General features: G+C 41.2%; 1 protein-coding gene across 1 annotated transcript in view; it reads right to left on the bottom strand.

Annotated features, from left to right (window-relative positions):
• Positions 1-16012, bottom strand: part of LOC306971526 (voltage-dependent calcium channel subunit alpha-2/delta-1) — a 225059-nt gene that overhangs the window by 71540 nt on the left and 137507 nt on the right. Inside the window, exons 13-18 of the mRNA XM_079567840.1 lie at positions 14979-15057; positions 13665-13714; positions 9041-9130; positions 8865-8939; positions 8075-8155; positions 5829-5903 (exon numbers count right to left, since the gene is read on the bottom strand). Of these exons, the coding sequence (XP_079423966.1) occupies positions 5829-5903; positions 8075-8155; positions 8865-8939; positions 9041-9130; positions 13665-13714; positions 14979-15057 (450 nt within the window). The remainder of the gene's footprint in view (positions 1-5828; positions 5904-8074; positions 8156-8864; positions 8940-9040; positions 9131-13664; positions 13715-14978; positions 15058-16012) is intronic.

Here is a 16012-nt window from a genome sequence, read left to right on the forward strand (position 1 = left end):
AGCTCAAAAATAGTCGATTTTGCATGATGCGTCCCCTTCAAAAAGAGGAGAGGCCGACGCTACAGGTGAACACATTACGAATTCATGGCTTACTTTTGATGCAGCACAACATGCAACAGAAGAGGAGGACGGTGAACATGTGGCGTCTCAGCATGCGGAGATGAGAGAGAAAGAACAGAGAATGGAGCAGGTTACTCTGAATATAACATCAAACACAGAGCAGGAGGACACGGGCGGAGAGAGGCAGCGGAAGAGAGGATCAAATGGAAAAGTGGAAAGACAGCGAGGTTTTAAGAGCAGGAGAAACGTAAAGAATGGAAGGACCGAAAGCACGTAGCACAAAGTAAGGAGGAGATGGGAAGAGAACTTTGTAAATGTCAAGGTCAAGGTGTGTTTCTATTCTCACTGAGGGAATTAGCTTCACACCCGAACCTGAGACATTGTGCTTACAGTATAACAGCATTAAGTATTTGTATTCAGCTGGAGGAGAGGAGGCTGTGTAAGGGGAGACACTGCAGGAGAAAATACTTTGGCTTCTTCAATATACTGTAAATACATTCACCAGGAAACAAAGACAGTCTACAATAAATGGTTGTATTATTGCAACATTGCTACATACATGTATACGCTTAAACATGCACCTGTCATATATATTTCTAGACTGATTGGTTAATATCGTTATTTAAAGGCTAAAGCAGACAGTCAACTAATACAAAAACTACCAACTAACACTAACAGGACTATACTACCACCGCTCTGCCGCAGTCGCCACGGGGCAGACTGAGGAAGATGTGGCTGTACATTGCATTCTATTGTCTACCCTCTACAGCAGCTGTGTCCTCACCTCATGGAACGTGACCGCGTACTTATTATTGATTCTGAGCCGCCTGTTTCGGATCCTTTTCTGTGGGAGTTATGGAAACACATTGTACTGTGGTCATGGTTGCAAGAGGATCTGCAAAAGGTGAGCCCCTACCCTCACAATATAGTCCCCACATCCCTGCACACAATTAAATATAATACGCTTATTTGCCACCACAAGACAACAACAGGTACTCATTTAGCATCTAGCAACTTTATAGCATTATTGCCACAGAGACGCGGCCCATTTTCATCGAACTGTATCTAAACACCTGTAAATGTGTGTAATCTGGTGCTTTAAAAAGTGAGTAGTTAGTAATTAAAGGTGCATTACGCAACTTTTTATGTGGAAAAAAAAGTTGATATTTGTGTGCATTTGACCTTATAGTGACCCAGCCGCTGTATGAGTGGTCAGCATGGTGCCTTTACTTTCCATCACAGTGGCCTCTAGGACGCTCCAGGATCAATTGTTTGGAAGGCTTTCACTGCGGACGGAGCCTCTCACCGGAAAACCTACAAAACAAGTGATCCTGGAGCGTTGTAGAGATCACCATGACGGAAAGTAAAGCCACCATACTGACCACTCATGCAGCCGCTGGGTCGCTACAAAGTCAAATACACACAAATATCAACTTTTTTTTCGCGTCAAAAGTTGCATAATGCACCTTTAAACTTTATGAGCACATGTACTTAAAGTGATAGCCTAGAAGTAAGATGAAAAGAAATGAAAGCCACTCTGAGTTTGCAAAATGGGCAGAGAGGGACCGTAATTTCGAAAGTAAATGATCAAGCTCCCTCCCCTCTCCCTCCTGATTGGGCCTGACAGGTTGGTTCACAGGGAAAGCTCGTCTGATTGGTCAAAGTGATGGCATCTGGGATTTTGATTAGTTGCTGTGATTAGCAGAAGGAGGGACTTTAATCAGTGCTTCCATCAATTAAAATTATTCACGTTAAGTTCAATTGCAGATACAGGCGGTGAGTAATATTCCAGTAAACTTACAGACTATCACTTTAAGTTTTGAAATAGGTGTTTGGAATCCGCTGCACTGAGGCTCTCGGACTCTGAGTCGATGTTTAGGGCTTAATCAAGTCAACACTGGCCACGCAGCGCTCTGAACGTCAGCACTAAGATTGTAAATTTAACACAATGCACAATCGGGAGCCAACCTGCAAACGGGCCAACTCTTCCCATTAAGGCAAGTGAAGAGGCTGTTAAGATGAGCGACTACTACATGCGGTTTCAGTCGTGGCTCCTGTCCGCCAAGGAGCTCAAAGAGAGCATGCACGAGGCAATGAGTGAAAAAAGAGAAAGAAAAACTCCTAATAAGATAAGAAATAACAATTTAGTAAGCTCACATCTCCCGTCACAGGAGGCCACTCTGAGGCTAGTGCCCTTCTCTTTCATAAAACTCATAAAACAACATAACACACACAATCAACACGTGCATAATCGCTGATATCTGTTCAGGGCCAGGGGAGAAGTGTCTGACTGTATAAAACCAGCCAAACTTCAGTGTAACTTCAAGTGTAATAATGACCCCGGAGCCGATCGTGCCTCTGATGCACAGTCGCATTAACATAGCAACGAGCCTCGGACAATGCCCCGTCCTTTACTTGTGCTACTCTTCATGTCAAAACAGTCTGTGGTGGAGGGGTTTGAGCACCCGAATGATCCTGGAGCTCTGTTGTCGGGGACTGCGTGCCCCTTGTAGGGCCTCCCATGGCAAACAGGTCTTAGGTACACTGCAAAAAGTAAATATCAAGCATTGTCTTAAATGACTTGAATTGAGGAAATGTTTCTTGTTTTGAGCGGTTTTCACTCATTTAGACACTTTTCCTGATCGGACCAAGTTTACTTTGCTTGTTTGAGGACATTTCAGACCAGTTCTAGGGTAAATCTCGCTTGAAATAAGAAAGTAAAACTGCCAATGAGATAAGACCGATTTTCTTACCCCATTGGCAAAGAAAATGACCGGAAATAAGAACGAAATGTATCGAAACGAGTCAGAAACATCTCAGAACAAGTGAAATAATCTAGGACAAATGCCCTAGAACTTCTTAACTAGTCAAAACAACTAAAATTTGGATTATTATGCTCAAATTTAGATGTTTATGCTAATCTAGTTAATTACTTTTTGCAGTGTAGGCAACGGTCAGACAAAGAGAGGTTCAGAAGCCCCTCATGAGAGACCAACAGGCCCGGTTAGACTCATGGACCCAGCACCTGCAGGAGGAGCCATAGGGCTGGTGCAACGTGATTTACGACCCGGCAATGGACAAGTGGAAGAAGATGGATGGATGGACGTCCGAGGAATATTTTTAAAGGGAACTACTGCTTTAGTGGCTAGAATTTAGGACTAACCCAACATCAGATCTATGTAATTTTGCACAATTGTATAAAAACAATAAAAAAGTTCTTCTTCTGAAAATCTTTGGGGGTGCTCATGAAAACCCAGTGCCTGCTGATTTCCTCTGAAAATCCAGATGTGGTTTGTCTTTTTTTGGCACTTTAAGCTAAGAATCAACTAAATGACATGGTTTATTAGCAGCTCCCCCTATGCCATCTCCCTTAGCCTCCATCATTGTGTAAAGTCTGCCTCTCCCTTTGTTTCAAAAAAAGCACCCCATAAACGTGGTAAACATTTTGAGCAAAACCTTAAACATGGCTGAGCTGTCTTTGCGCTGGAGAAACCGGTGGTCTGACGCCTCATCTGCACTTTTAATGACTTAATCCAAATCTTGTGTCTCCACTGAAACCGTTTGAAGAGCTGCTGCAACGATTCCAGACTTCTACCCACTGGCAATACAAGATTTACCAGGCATTTAACTCGCACTTGCAAAGGAATACTTAATAATCCCATCAGAGTCATGAAAGTTTGAACTGTGCGCATACATTATCAAAGCAAATATACCAACTGACTTTTAGCACGTAGCCAATCTGACCTCGGGCATTATCAATATCTCAACGTATAAAAAAAAAAGAATCCGGCTTTTATATTGAAGAATCCCTCCTGACTTTGATGATAGGCTGCACTTCAGGGAGCGATGTGGAGGACGTCAGCATTCTCTAGTGGTCAAAAGGAACATTGCAACTATGCAGAGGACACTTCATGGTGACACACTCGATAACTTAAAAAGGTTTTAGACTTTTCACAAATCTAGAAAAAAGGCAGTACGGAATAAACTACTCTGTTGACAGGGTTTAATAACTTCTCTTTTGGTTGGAGCCTTAATTACTTTTACAAGGTTATTAAAAGGCAGGTAAGTCGAGGTTTAATTTCAGAGGGAATTGCATATGCTGTAATCAAGTTTACAGTTTCTATGCTCAATAGCTTTTTTTTTGACTGTTCAAAACCTTGTTTTTACAAACTTTACTGTAAGGCGAGACACTACAGGTGAATAGGGGATTTTTTTCATTTAAAAATATCAATTTGAAACTTCTGCTGTAGGCGTAAATATGAAGAAAAAAATGTATTGCATGTTTACTGTCATTTTATGTGTTCATTTAAAAATGAGGTCATTTATGTCTAAAAAGGCCGAAGACTGAATAATAAATTGAGCCAGATTCAAATGTATGATTTTATTTTGTTGATATATTAGTTACAACGACTTTTTCAGAGGGGATTTTTGTGTGAAAAAAATCTGTAAAAATTGAAATTTTGCCTTTTTAACATTCAAAACTCAATAAATCAGGCTAGGAAGTAGATATTAAAAAATCCCTCTGAAAAAATCTTCCAAATATTATTCAATCCAAGGCTGGAAAATGTGAAGTCTGTGGGAGCTCCTGACGTGGAGATGTTGTTGCCCCAATGAGAGAAAAATGCCTTTTGAGGAAATGGCCCTTGAAATTACGATTTCCCATATAAATCTAGGGAGAAACATTCAATCAGTGCAATATTTAAATATCTAATTGTTCAGATTAGGTACAATGTTTATTTCCGGTTGAAAGTTTATGTTCAGAGAACTTGGCCCAAAACCTGAAAACATTGACTTTTGCCTGTAGTGTATCCCCTGAGTACATATAGATCTGCATATAATGTCCCGGTAAGAGCACTCCAAAGATTGGGCTGTTTTCATCAATTTGTTGGCGTTTTCTGGCAAACTACGATCGTATTTATCACACACAAAGTCAAGTCAAAATCAATCCATGCTGATTTTTTTTTTTACAGCAGATTGTCTACTAGAAGTTCAAAACCGTCACTGGAAGCTATCGTTAACTTACAGTGTGTAGCTGGAGGCTTGAGCCACTTAAATATATTCTTCTCCACAGAAATATATTAGTGATATGACATTGATGACCGGGCGGCTCCTTTGAACGTCTCTTTAAAGGAATAGGCCACCGTTTTTACATACTCAGATATGTTCTCATCTGAGCTTAGACGAGTTGATGTGTAACTGTCTGACCTTTGTGCATGCTCTCAGTCACGCAAAACAACCAAAGATGTTGTTAGCATTTGGCCTCTCCCAGTATATTCCTATAGCTCCAAACGGGGTAAAGTTAGAAACGGCCAAGTTCTTCCACGGGCACAAAGACCAGACAGGTACACATCAACTCGTCTAAGCTCAGGTAAGAACATATCTCAGTATGGAAAAAACGGTGGCCTGTTCCTTTAAGGTGAACGGTTCGAACCAGCTCTCAAGTGTGATGGCTGGATCTTTTTTTGGGTCAATTTTACTCAACACTCCCGTATCTGTACCATTGTCATTTTAGAAGATAAAAGTTTAAAAAGTGTCTTTTATTGATCATGTCTTAGATATGGTGTGTCTTGCTGGAGTTATTAAACTTTGATATTAAAAAGATGAGGCTCTTTGAAATGAACAAATCCCAGAGATACGACTCCCGTTCAAGAGCCGCAAATCCCATCACTGAAATATATGTTCATAATTCAGTTTGTTGAAGTATTTTGGAGTGAGAGTGAAATGGAATATAACATTTAATAATAATAAGACCTTTGTGAGGTTCCTACCTTAGGCTGGAGGTTTGGATGCAGCAGCACGTACCCATTAGGATCAATGGCAAAGTAGTATCCATTTGGACCAATCTGGAAAGATGGGACAAGACTTATGAAATAATATCATTAAATGAAATACAAACATGTGCAGATGATGGCGATGGGTGTAATGACACATTACTGTAGACACATTTTTTGCCAATTTCCGTTAGTTTGACCATTTTTGTGATGTTAATTGTTTCACTTCCTGATAGGACAATGACAGGAAGTGACATAGATAGAGGTAAACAATTTCAAACTGTTGCCGTGCCAACCGTGTTATATCAATGAGAAATGAGCAAGAGATTTCTGAATGCAGCAGATGGAGTGGAGCTCCACTTCTCCACAGGAAATGACGTCGCCTCCAGTTTTATTCCTGCAACATTTATTTAAAGACGCTTTTAGTAAACTCCACTATGTTTGAGGTTGGGGTTAGAGGTCAACCGATATGGGTTATTTTTGGCAGATGTTTCCAAATGTCTGGTCTATATTCCAGCAAAAACTCAAATACTTTGCCACTCCAGCAGTGGTCAATTTTACTTTATTACTTTAGGTGATTAAATCATTAGCATGCTACCGTTAGCATTTGCATACTGTTGCTAGCCACGGCATTTTGCGCGGTGATCAAAATACAATTGTGGAGGTTAAAACTAGCTCAGCAATTGAATTTTCAAGTCAAAGTTGTAGCTAACCAATTTTCATTTTCAAAGTTTCTCTGCTCCCCTGAGACTTAAGAATTTGTGGTAGAACTCGTTTTAAAACCCAGGAAGTCTTTATCTCTTTCGGTCCTGGATATATCGGCTTTTATCGGTGCTAGATCGGCCAATAACCAATATTGTAAAATCCCCAAATATCAATCGACTTCTAGTTAGGATTAGGGTTAGTTTGGATTATCTTAATCAGTTCCTGTGGAGAAGTGGAGCTCCACTGATCACATGCTCCTCCATCGGCTGTGGAACTTCCCCTCTATCTATGTCACTCACTTAAAACCTAAAATAACTTTTCTTCATTACATTGCTACTTCACTGAAATAAAAGTCCAATTATTATTTACAACAGACGTTATCCATCTCACTCTCTCTCAAGTCCTCATTACAAAAGCATTAAAACCTGTCATATGCACTTTAAGTTCAGGTGCCCCGACAGACTGCTAGCAGCCTGTTAGCATTCTGTGGAACACCTGCACTCACAGCTGTGAGGGGAAAAGAGAGGGAGGAAAGCACAAAGAGTGAGGGAGAGAGAAAACACATCTGAGCTGGAGCGTGGCTCGGCTGGAACACTCAACACTTACACCATTTCATCCAAACTCTTGATTAATTATTCATTTTTACAGTTATTTTCCAGTGTTTAATAGGCTTTCATCCCCTTTCCCTACATTTATCAAATATTTTTTGGGTGGGGTGGCAGGGCACACATCTCAGCTTATAGGGCACCAAAATGCCTCGCAGCTGCCCTGGATATAGAGGTGTCCAAGAAAACTCTTGTGCTTTGAGCTTTTGAAACAAAAAAACAACAACAAAATAATAAACTAATAGACGTTGGGCATCAAAAGGAGAAACTGGAGTTCACAAATTCCCAAACATTCATTTTGTGCTGAAATTACCTGACGCTAGGGCTGCAATGCCAAGTATCACAATACTTCATCAAGTATCGCAATACTTAATCGATTATCACAATACTTTCAATACTTGTGTTTGGAGGCAGTTTAGTTTTCCAGGAACAGCACAAATGTGTTCATGCACTTTTCGAGGGCGACAGTGGCATAGATGGTAGAGAGGGTCGTCTCGTGATCGGAAGGTCGGGGGTTCGAATCCCACCTCCTGAAAGTGCACTTTGTCGTTGTGTCCTTGGGCAAGACACTTCACCCACATTGCCCCCAGTGTCTGTGTACATTGGTGTATGAATGGGTGAGTGGATCCTTGCTGTAAAGCGCTTTGAGTGCCTAATGTAGGTGGAAAAGCGCTATATAAGTTGAGACCATTTACCTTTACCATTTCAATCTTATCACACATTTGACATTAATTCATCAACTTTGGACACATTTTTACACATTTTAAGGTAAATATAATACTTATCATAATGACTTACTGTGGGATCAGCCCCTGAGTATCGTGATACAGATCGGATCATCCCAGCCCTACCTTATGCTAATTTGTTTGAATCGGCCAATCTGGTGGGTGGAGTCTCACTATGTATTAACCGTGGCGTGGAGGCCGGACTCACAGTGAAGCGCGGGGTGAGCTTCTTGATGTCCTTCAGAGACACGTCGATGCCCATCACGCCCAGGATCAGCTGGTTCTGATGCTGCCACACGTGCACAGGAAACAAAACAAGATCTATTTTCACATAATGACTTCATATGATCTCATTAGTGAAGCTAATACTGCACAAACTATTTAAAGGGACGCCTGAAATAATATATGTTTTGGCAACTTTTTTTCTTTTAGATCCTAAACCAGAGGTACCCAGAGAGAAAAAAAATCTGTGCCCCATGTCTGACAGGATCCCGCCTCACTTACTACAACAAATACTACTACTACTACTAATACTTTGCTTGGTTGTCCGCTCCAGCTTTCTGTATCTGTTTAAAAGCAGGACCGTCTGGAACTTTGCAAACAGACAAAGTTTTATATCTGAAAATCGGCACCACAGGCTCTGCTGCTAATGTAAAGACGCATTTGAAAGAGTTGTTAAATTACCGGAATTTAAAGGGACTATACAGAGTTTAAAAATGTCAAAATGATGTATGTACATGTTCCAGCAATATCCTAATGTGTAGAATGAGCCCAGATCTGTTCACCACAACTGCCTCTAAAATCCTGCCCTGTCACTCAGAAAGGTGTTAATTCGGGTCCGAAGTGCCGCCATTCACAAGCAAGGAGGTGCAGTTACACGTATGACCTGAGGTGGCAGTAGTGAGTATAAAATTGCTAACTTGCATCTAGCCCCTTTACCAAGGAACTGGCTAAAATAGTATCTAAAGATATTCTCCATTCCACTTTGCGCCCCTCACCTCTCCGTTGCGGTCGTCTTTGGTCTTGGTTTTGTTGAAGACCGGCAGTGTCCCAGTGATGACCAGGCCCAGCTCCTGCAGACACACACACACACACACACAGCAAAACAGTGTCTCCTCGATTTAAAAAAATGATAACGAGGGAACTGTTTGATTTTGGTGATGAAAATATGCACCAGAGCGTCCAGGTAGACGTTGGTCCACTGCACCTGCTTGGCCTGTTTATCAGCCAGCACCATGGGCCTGCCCAGCACGTCCAGGTACTCCTGCAATGGCATCCACATGGAGTCAGTCCTCGGGGTTACCGGGACAGTGAAGAAGCTGTGTTCAGGATTCAGGATCTTATTATTTTATTATAAATGAATTTGACTTTTTGTTTATTTGTGCTGACAGACAAGACACTGAACTTGATGTCAGTTTTGTTTTTATATAAGGACCAGGAATAGCAAAGTTAGTCCACCCCAACTTTCATCAGTGCGTTTTATTTCTATCAGGACATCCACTACAAAATGTGTGACCACTATATCGTGTACTACTATATAGGGCAGGGGTGGGTCAAGGGCCAAAATTCAGCCCCCATGGCGGTTCGCGGGCCTCATAAATAACGGCGTACATTTATTGTGCTTTATCAGCCTGTGTCACGTGTTTCTGAAAGTGCTACATGAAGTCATTATTCATTCACTCCACACTCGATGGCAGTAAGTTACTATTGTAGCCACAGCCGCCCTGGGGCAGACTGACCATTTACCACGTGGCTATAATATGCTGTTTATATCCTGATCTCTTATGATGTCAGTGCCCTCTGCTGGACACGTGTGGAATTATTACCTTTTTTAAATGCATGCTGCCCCCTAGTGGCTGGAGTAAGCAAACTGGTTATTTCTTTAAAAATCCATAACTCTGCACAGGAATGGGCTAGAGAGTTACTTTTTTTTTTTGACATGCTCAGGAATTCATGCTCCACAAAAGGGCCACATTAAATCATCGCCTCTTGACCTTGACACATGTGATATAGGGAATAGAGTGCACATTTGCAAAGTAAAAAATAAATAAACACTTGGTTTCATTAACTGAGTAGACATACAGATACTACAGGTCAAATATTACTCCAATACAGGATAAGTAGCACAGTACCGAGACATGTACCAAGTCAGGAGAAACAATGAAAGCAACCTGGATCTGGTCCTGGCTAAATCTATTGAACAATCTAACCAACAGCCTAGTAAAGCTTATTATCACCACACAATATATCACGCATATTAGTGTTGGGTGATGTCCCCTTAATTGGCCGTTGACGATGTTTACAGTGAACCATCGTGATGGACGATGATATCGTCCATTTCTCATTATAAGCATTTTTTTTAAAAAGACATTTAGCCTATATATATGCTGCATATTACTATTTATGTTAGGAAAATGTGAGATTGCAGGATAAATGGATCTAAACTAAACATGATTTGAACAGAGTCACGGACACGACTTTTGCAAAAGAAATGTGTGAAACTCGTGCGTAAAAGTCCGAGAGGAGAACGACTTATTCAGAGCGTGAACTCCAAGGCTCTTATCACACTAACATGAATGTAAATCGGAGCTTATTATTTGCATTTGCTCAGTTTTAACGTAATGTTTAAGAAACAGTGGGTTAACGGGACAATATTTAGAAGTTTGCGTCGTAGCTTAAGTTTTTGAAGCTGCTCCACGCGCCGCCCGGTCCGTGAGCTCGTAACCTCGTAACTCCTGCACCGACTCTTTCTCTCCTCTCTCTTTCCTCTCTCAGTTCTTCGTGAGAATAATCTGCGTGCTCAGCTAGCTCCGATGTGAGAGCCATCTCGTCATTTTAAAACGGTTTAAGTTTCCGTACGCAGCAAAGCAAAACCACGCGCTGTTAAACTCTGAGCTGCAGAGAGAGAGAGAGAGAGAGAGAGAGAGAGCCCCGCGCATCAGAAATAGAGCAGCACTGCGTCTTTACTTTAATAATTACGGCTAGCACATCATGGCTTCTGGCAGGCTACTGAAACTAGCGTGCATATTAGTTATATTCGTGATGTAATTTACAGTGAAATCCCTGCACAGTTTGTAGGTTTACATGGCCTACAGAAGATCAGTGGGTGTTTCTGACAGGAGGGGGCGTGGCATCACGATGGTGGCTCTCCATCGTGATGTTGCTCATCCATCACGATGGACGAAGATATCGTCCATCGGCACAACCCTAACGCGTATATATGAAAAAAAAGTGACATATTTCATACATACATTCAGAGGCTGCAGTTGGAGCCATTGTAGCAGTGTTGTTCGTACAGACTCATTCATGTCTGTATTTATATGTCAAGGCAATACTTCCTTTGTTGTGTAAAGGCTTGGATGTGAATGTGGCTGTTTTTACATGGGCCGCACCAAACGAAAGCTCAAAGACAGATTGGCTGAACACAGATATGCGATCAGGACTCAGAACCTACTGTACCCTGTGGCCAAACACTACACAAGTGGGCCATAGCAGCCCTAACTCACTCAGCAACACCTCCCCTACAGGCGACGTCTGGATCGACCGCCTCGAGGCGATGAATGACCCGCCCAGGTTTCCTTTCTCTAATCTCAGGGGTGGTAGTGTTTTCACTCCAAAATGTAAAGTGTTGTATCAGCTTGTCGTCTTGTACTGTTTTGAAACCGTGACTGTGATACGGATTATGTTCCACTCTGTATAAATAACTAAGATCCCTCTGCTGTCGTTCCTCGTCGGTTTGGTTTGTCCTCAGTGTACACTCTCAGCTGCTTTGTGGGTTAAAAACAAGACTTGCCCTGATGGAGCGTGTTGGTGACGCTACAGCTACAAATCCTCTCATTCTCCTCTAAAGTAACCTGGCCCAGGAGTCTGAAGAGGACCCTCATTTTAACTTTATTGGCTATTTCACTTGTATTCACTCTACTGCGCTGGTCCGGTGAGCACTCTCCCTCTGGTGAAGCACTGAAGTATTTGCTTTTGAAAACACTTAGGTATTCAAAGTAGAAAGTGAATCATTTTATGCAAGTGTTGTGAACTTGCAGCTTCAAAAACACCCAGATTTACCTCCATACGGCAACACGACAGGGACAAACCTTCCTTGTTGTGACTTAGTGGCATTGACAGAATGCACAGCGCCACCTACTGTTTGACATTGTGTAATATTATAAATATATTTACTATACGGCTCTTCACAACGTAAGTAGAACGCTCCATTGAATTGAAAGGGAAAGTCCTTGTAATACAAGTCTTTCATATCATTCCTCACGTAGTAGTCGAGGACACTATCGCCGTCTCTGCCAGAGAAGTTGGAGTAATCGCTCGTGAAGTTTGCGGGAGTCCAACTTTCAACTTACCCAGAGATTCACCACCATTCGTCCAACTGCACCTTCTGGCTAGCTACTAGCCTTGCTGCTACTAGCCTAGCCAAACGTTGCCAAGTAACGCACAAACTTTTGGGAACTATTTGCGGCAGAAGTCATTAAATAAACCTTTCGGCCTTTATAAAAGTGTACGAAGTTTATGTTGTGTGTGTTCAGTTGGCAAATGGCCGTATAATAAGTGGGATAATGTATAGAACGCTGGTCATTATGGGAAAATAAGCACCTTCAGGGCAAAACAAGTCCGGTTCGCCCTGTCAGTGATTATTTTCCCGATAATGACCAGCGTTCTGTACATTATCCCTTACTTATACCACGGTCAGTGAGAATTCCAAGGCAAACAGCGTGCATTATTTTCGTATAACCGCACATGTTAAATCACTGGGATATCACTCCGCGGGCAACGCATAACACAGCTGAATCAGATAAACGCTTAATTAGCTAATGGATGACGAGTCGGCTGACTCGACGAGTGACTGACAGTACGGATGAGATGGACTTTGTGTGTGTTTAATTTCAACATTTTTGTTCAAAACAAAACTTTTGATGAATGGGAAGAAGAGGAGCAGGCTGTGTTTGAATGGGCTTCATTGTAAATAGGCTGATAATTTGTGAGCTACGTCTGCCCCATTGGCTCTGGTATTTTCCCTACGTTTTATTTGTAATTTATTCAAATGTTCTCAGTGTTGTGTGTTTGTACCCAACTGTTAATAAAATATGAGCTTTCCATTTCTCTTGAAAAAGGCACTAAAATTGAATATATTAATTATTGTCAGACCTACATTGAATGATCCCTGCACTTAAACATATTTGGATGGATAAGTTTGGTCAAACATAAAAGTTTCAGTTTGTGGGACCAAGGTATAAGCGACTCCACTGCAGCTGTTTCCACAGGTAGCTAGCTAGCTTCAGGTTACACAGCCAAAGTGAAATAACTCCTGCCCAGGTGTCTACTTCCATCGTGGTCAATGGGAAGGTGTGAGGAAAGACGGTCTATTAATAATATTAATAATATTAATAATAATATAAGGTTCAGACAGTATAAGACCGGCTAAAAACCCACATAAAATAGAATGTAGTTTGGCATATATAGCCAGTTTAAATGAAAATAACATTTGTTATAAAATGTTTGTGGGACCGTGGTATAAGCGGATTAAACAAAGAGGAGCCGTGCATTAGACGGTTATAATGCACTTCTTGACTCCGCGTCGTGCATTAAAACTGTCTAATGCACGGCTCCTCATTGTTTAATCCTTACCTAAATGGGAAAAAATAAGATGCTTTTTAACAGAGGCGATTTTAAAGAAGTACAGATTTTCGAAACCTCGACTTAAGACATTGACTTTGTGACTAACCACCTCTTGCTTTTGTTAATATTAACAATTCTAATGTAGAGAATGATGTCGACATGTTTGGACGTACCTGCGTGTTTATTCTGATGGCTCCGATGGACGGGATTTCGTAAAAGTAGCCTGCAAAACCATAACAACAGCACCGATAAGTTTCACATGAATAATTGCACAGCCGAAGCAAATGAATCATATTATTCTGCTTGACTCTGAAGTTGTCTGGGGGGATATAAATTGTGTTTCTTTGGCCTGACTATGCAAATTAGAGACGCTAGTGTTGGTCTTCAGTGATTAACTGTGGACAAGTCACAACAAATGACTCTCGCTTGGAAAGAACGTTTTGCCATTTAATTTATTCATTCAATTCCACAGATATTAGAAACCTATTCCAAACAGCATTTAAATGAAGGCAGTTAGATAAGTAGGGAGGTAGTATAGGAGTGTGCAGCGCGTCGTCATCCAGCCAGTCTAATAAGAGTATACACGGACAATGATCTAAAAGTCAAATTACAAGTTTCAGTCAGACAATGTTCTCTGACGAAAGTGCTCTTTGGTGTTTACGAGCAAAAAACTATAGAGGAAAATAAAAAAAACAAGCACTCTTCCTTCTTCTCCGGTGAACTCCCTGAAGGGCAGTTCCTGAAGAAGGCTCTTGCCATGGATGGGGATAAAAGAAAAAGCTTTTTCAATCAACGAGCCTCTTGAGATAAAGGCATTTTAGAGACAAAGTAAACAGACATTTTGATGCTGGACGACTGCCTTGTTTTTTGTTTCTCTCACATTATTAACAAGGTTCAAGGTCTGAGGATTCCAAAGATGAGGCCCGTGGGCCACATCCGGCCAGTTCTCAATCTCCAAATATTTCCTGACCAATACATTGTGCACAAACTGAAGAACTCCGAGTCTCAGTACTCTCGGCAGCAGCCCCGCCTACATCTACGTCCAAGTACCTCCTACTTCGAGGATCTTATTATTACAAAGTGACCAGCTAAACTCAGATTGTCCAGTATTTAATAGTGTGTTGGGTTCTAAATGAAGCTAAAATACTGGAAAACATCATTAAAACTAACTTTCCTTTTAAATTAATATTGACATTCTATTCAGCTTCATTTTTTAAAATCTGAAATACTTCCAAGTACCCTTGTTAGACGGTTATCATAACAATAATAATACAATCTCTGCTGCATTATCCAGGTTATTAGTTTTTGATAATATTCTACTGGACATTTATGTTTGCTCTGGCGTATGAATAACTAAAATGCAAATAAATAGTAAACTGATTGTATGCATTTAAAACATTCTTAAATTGATATTACGATGTTTACAACAAATTATGTGGCGCACTCTGACCACTGGCTCCACCTGAACTCATCAAAGTGAATCTCACCTTTGTTGGAGCAGGCCATCCACTGAATGGGTCGTTTGTCATAGTTGTGCTGTCCCACCGAGAACGTGAAGATTCTCACCTGGCGCAAAGAGTCAACACAAAACAATATCAGTGATGTCAAGCACACATTAAAGTGATCGTCTGTAAGTTTGTTAGTGAGGAGAGATAGAGGGAAATTTGGAAATTCCTCCCCTCTTGGCCCAGAAAGCCCTTTCGTAGCCCTATTCACACGGGATTAGAATAAAGAGGGACCTCAGGTAAGTAAACATGACTGAGTTTTCTTTCCTGTGTGCGAATCTGCCATGTTAGTCTTTTGGAAGGTAAAAATTCCCCCGATTTTTGCCTTTGGGGTATTTCGGCAAACTCCAAGGTCCCCAGGTGAATACTCTAGTCTAATACCGTTTGAATAGGGCTTTCATTTACAAAATGAGGAGAGCAGGAATTTTCAAAAGTAAACCATCAAGCAGTGGCTCAAATCAGGCCAGACTTGTTCCCATGTGTCTTGTTAAATAATGTGTTTTATCTATTGTAATCAGCACATGTGCTACAACACTTCGTCCAATGGTATTTCTATGTTCATGTTTAACACATAAATCAATGAAGCTCCTCCCCCTCTCCTCCTGATTGGACCTGACAGGCTGGTTCACAGGAAAAGCTCGTCTCATTGCTCAACAGGGGAGGACACTAGAGTCTGATTAGTCGCTGAGATCCGGAAAATGAGGGTCGATTTTGCACAATTTTGAAACATTTGTAAAACATTTAGATTCCAGACTATCACTTTAAGGAAAATGGCCGTATTGATAGCACAGAGATCTTGTTTGTGCGAGCTCTGAGTCAGATCAGTCATGTGACCTGGATGGACCAGTTCAATATGCTGCAGCTGGATTGGCAATGTTATACAGGGGAAATAGTCTGTCTTAAATAGTACAGTATAAAGAAAAAAGCTGTAAAAAAGGATGAGGACCCCTTTGCTAACTGAAGGCACACAGAAGAGCACAAACTCCTCTTAACCAGCCTCTATTTGACATACATCT

This window comes from Gobius niger, assembly GCF_951799975.1.
Source record: "Gobius niger genome assembly, chromosome: 12".
Classification (NCBI taxonomy): domain Eukaryota; kingdom Metazoa; phylum Chordata; class Actinopteri; order Gobiiformes; family Gobiidae; genus Gobius; species Gobius niger.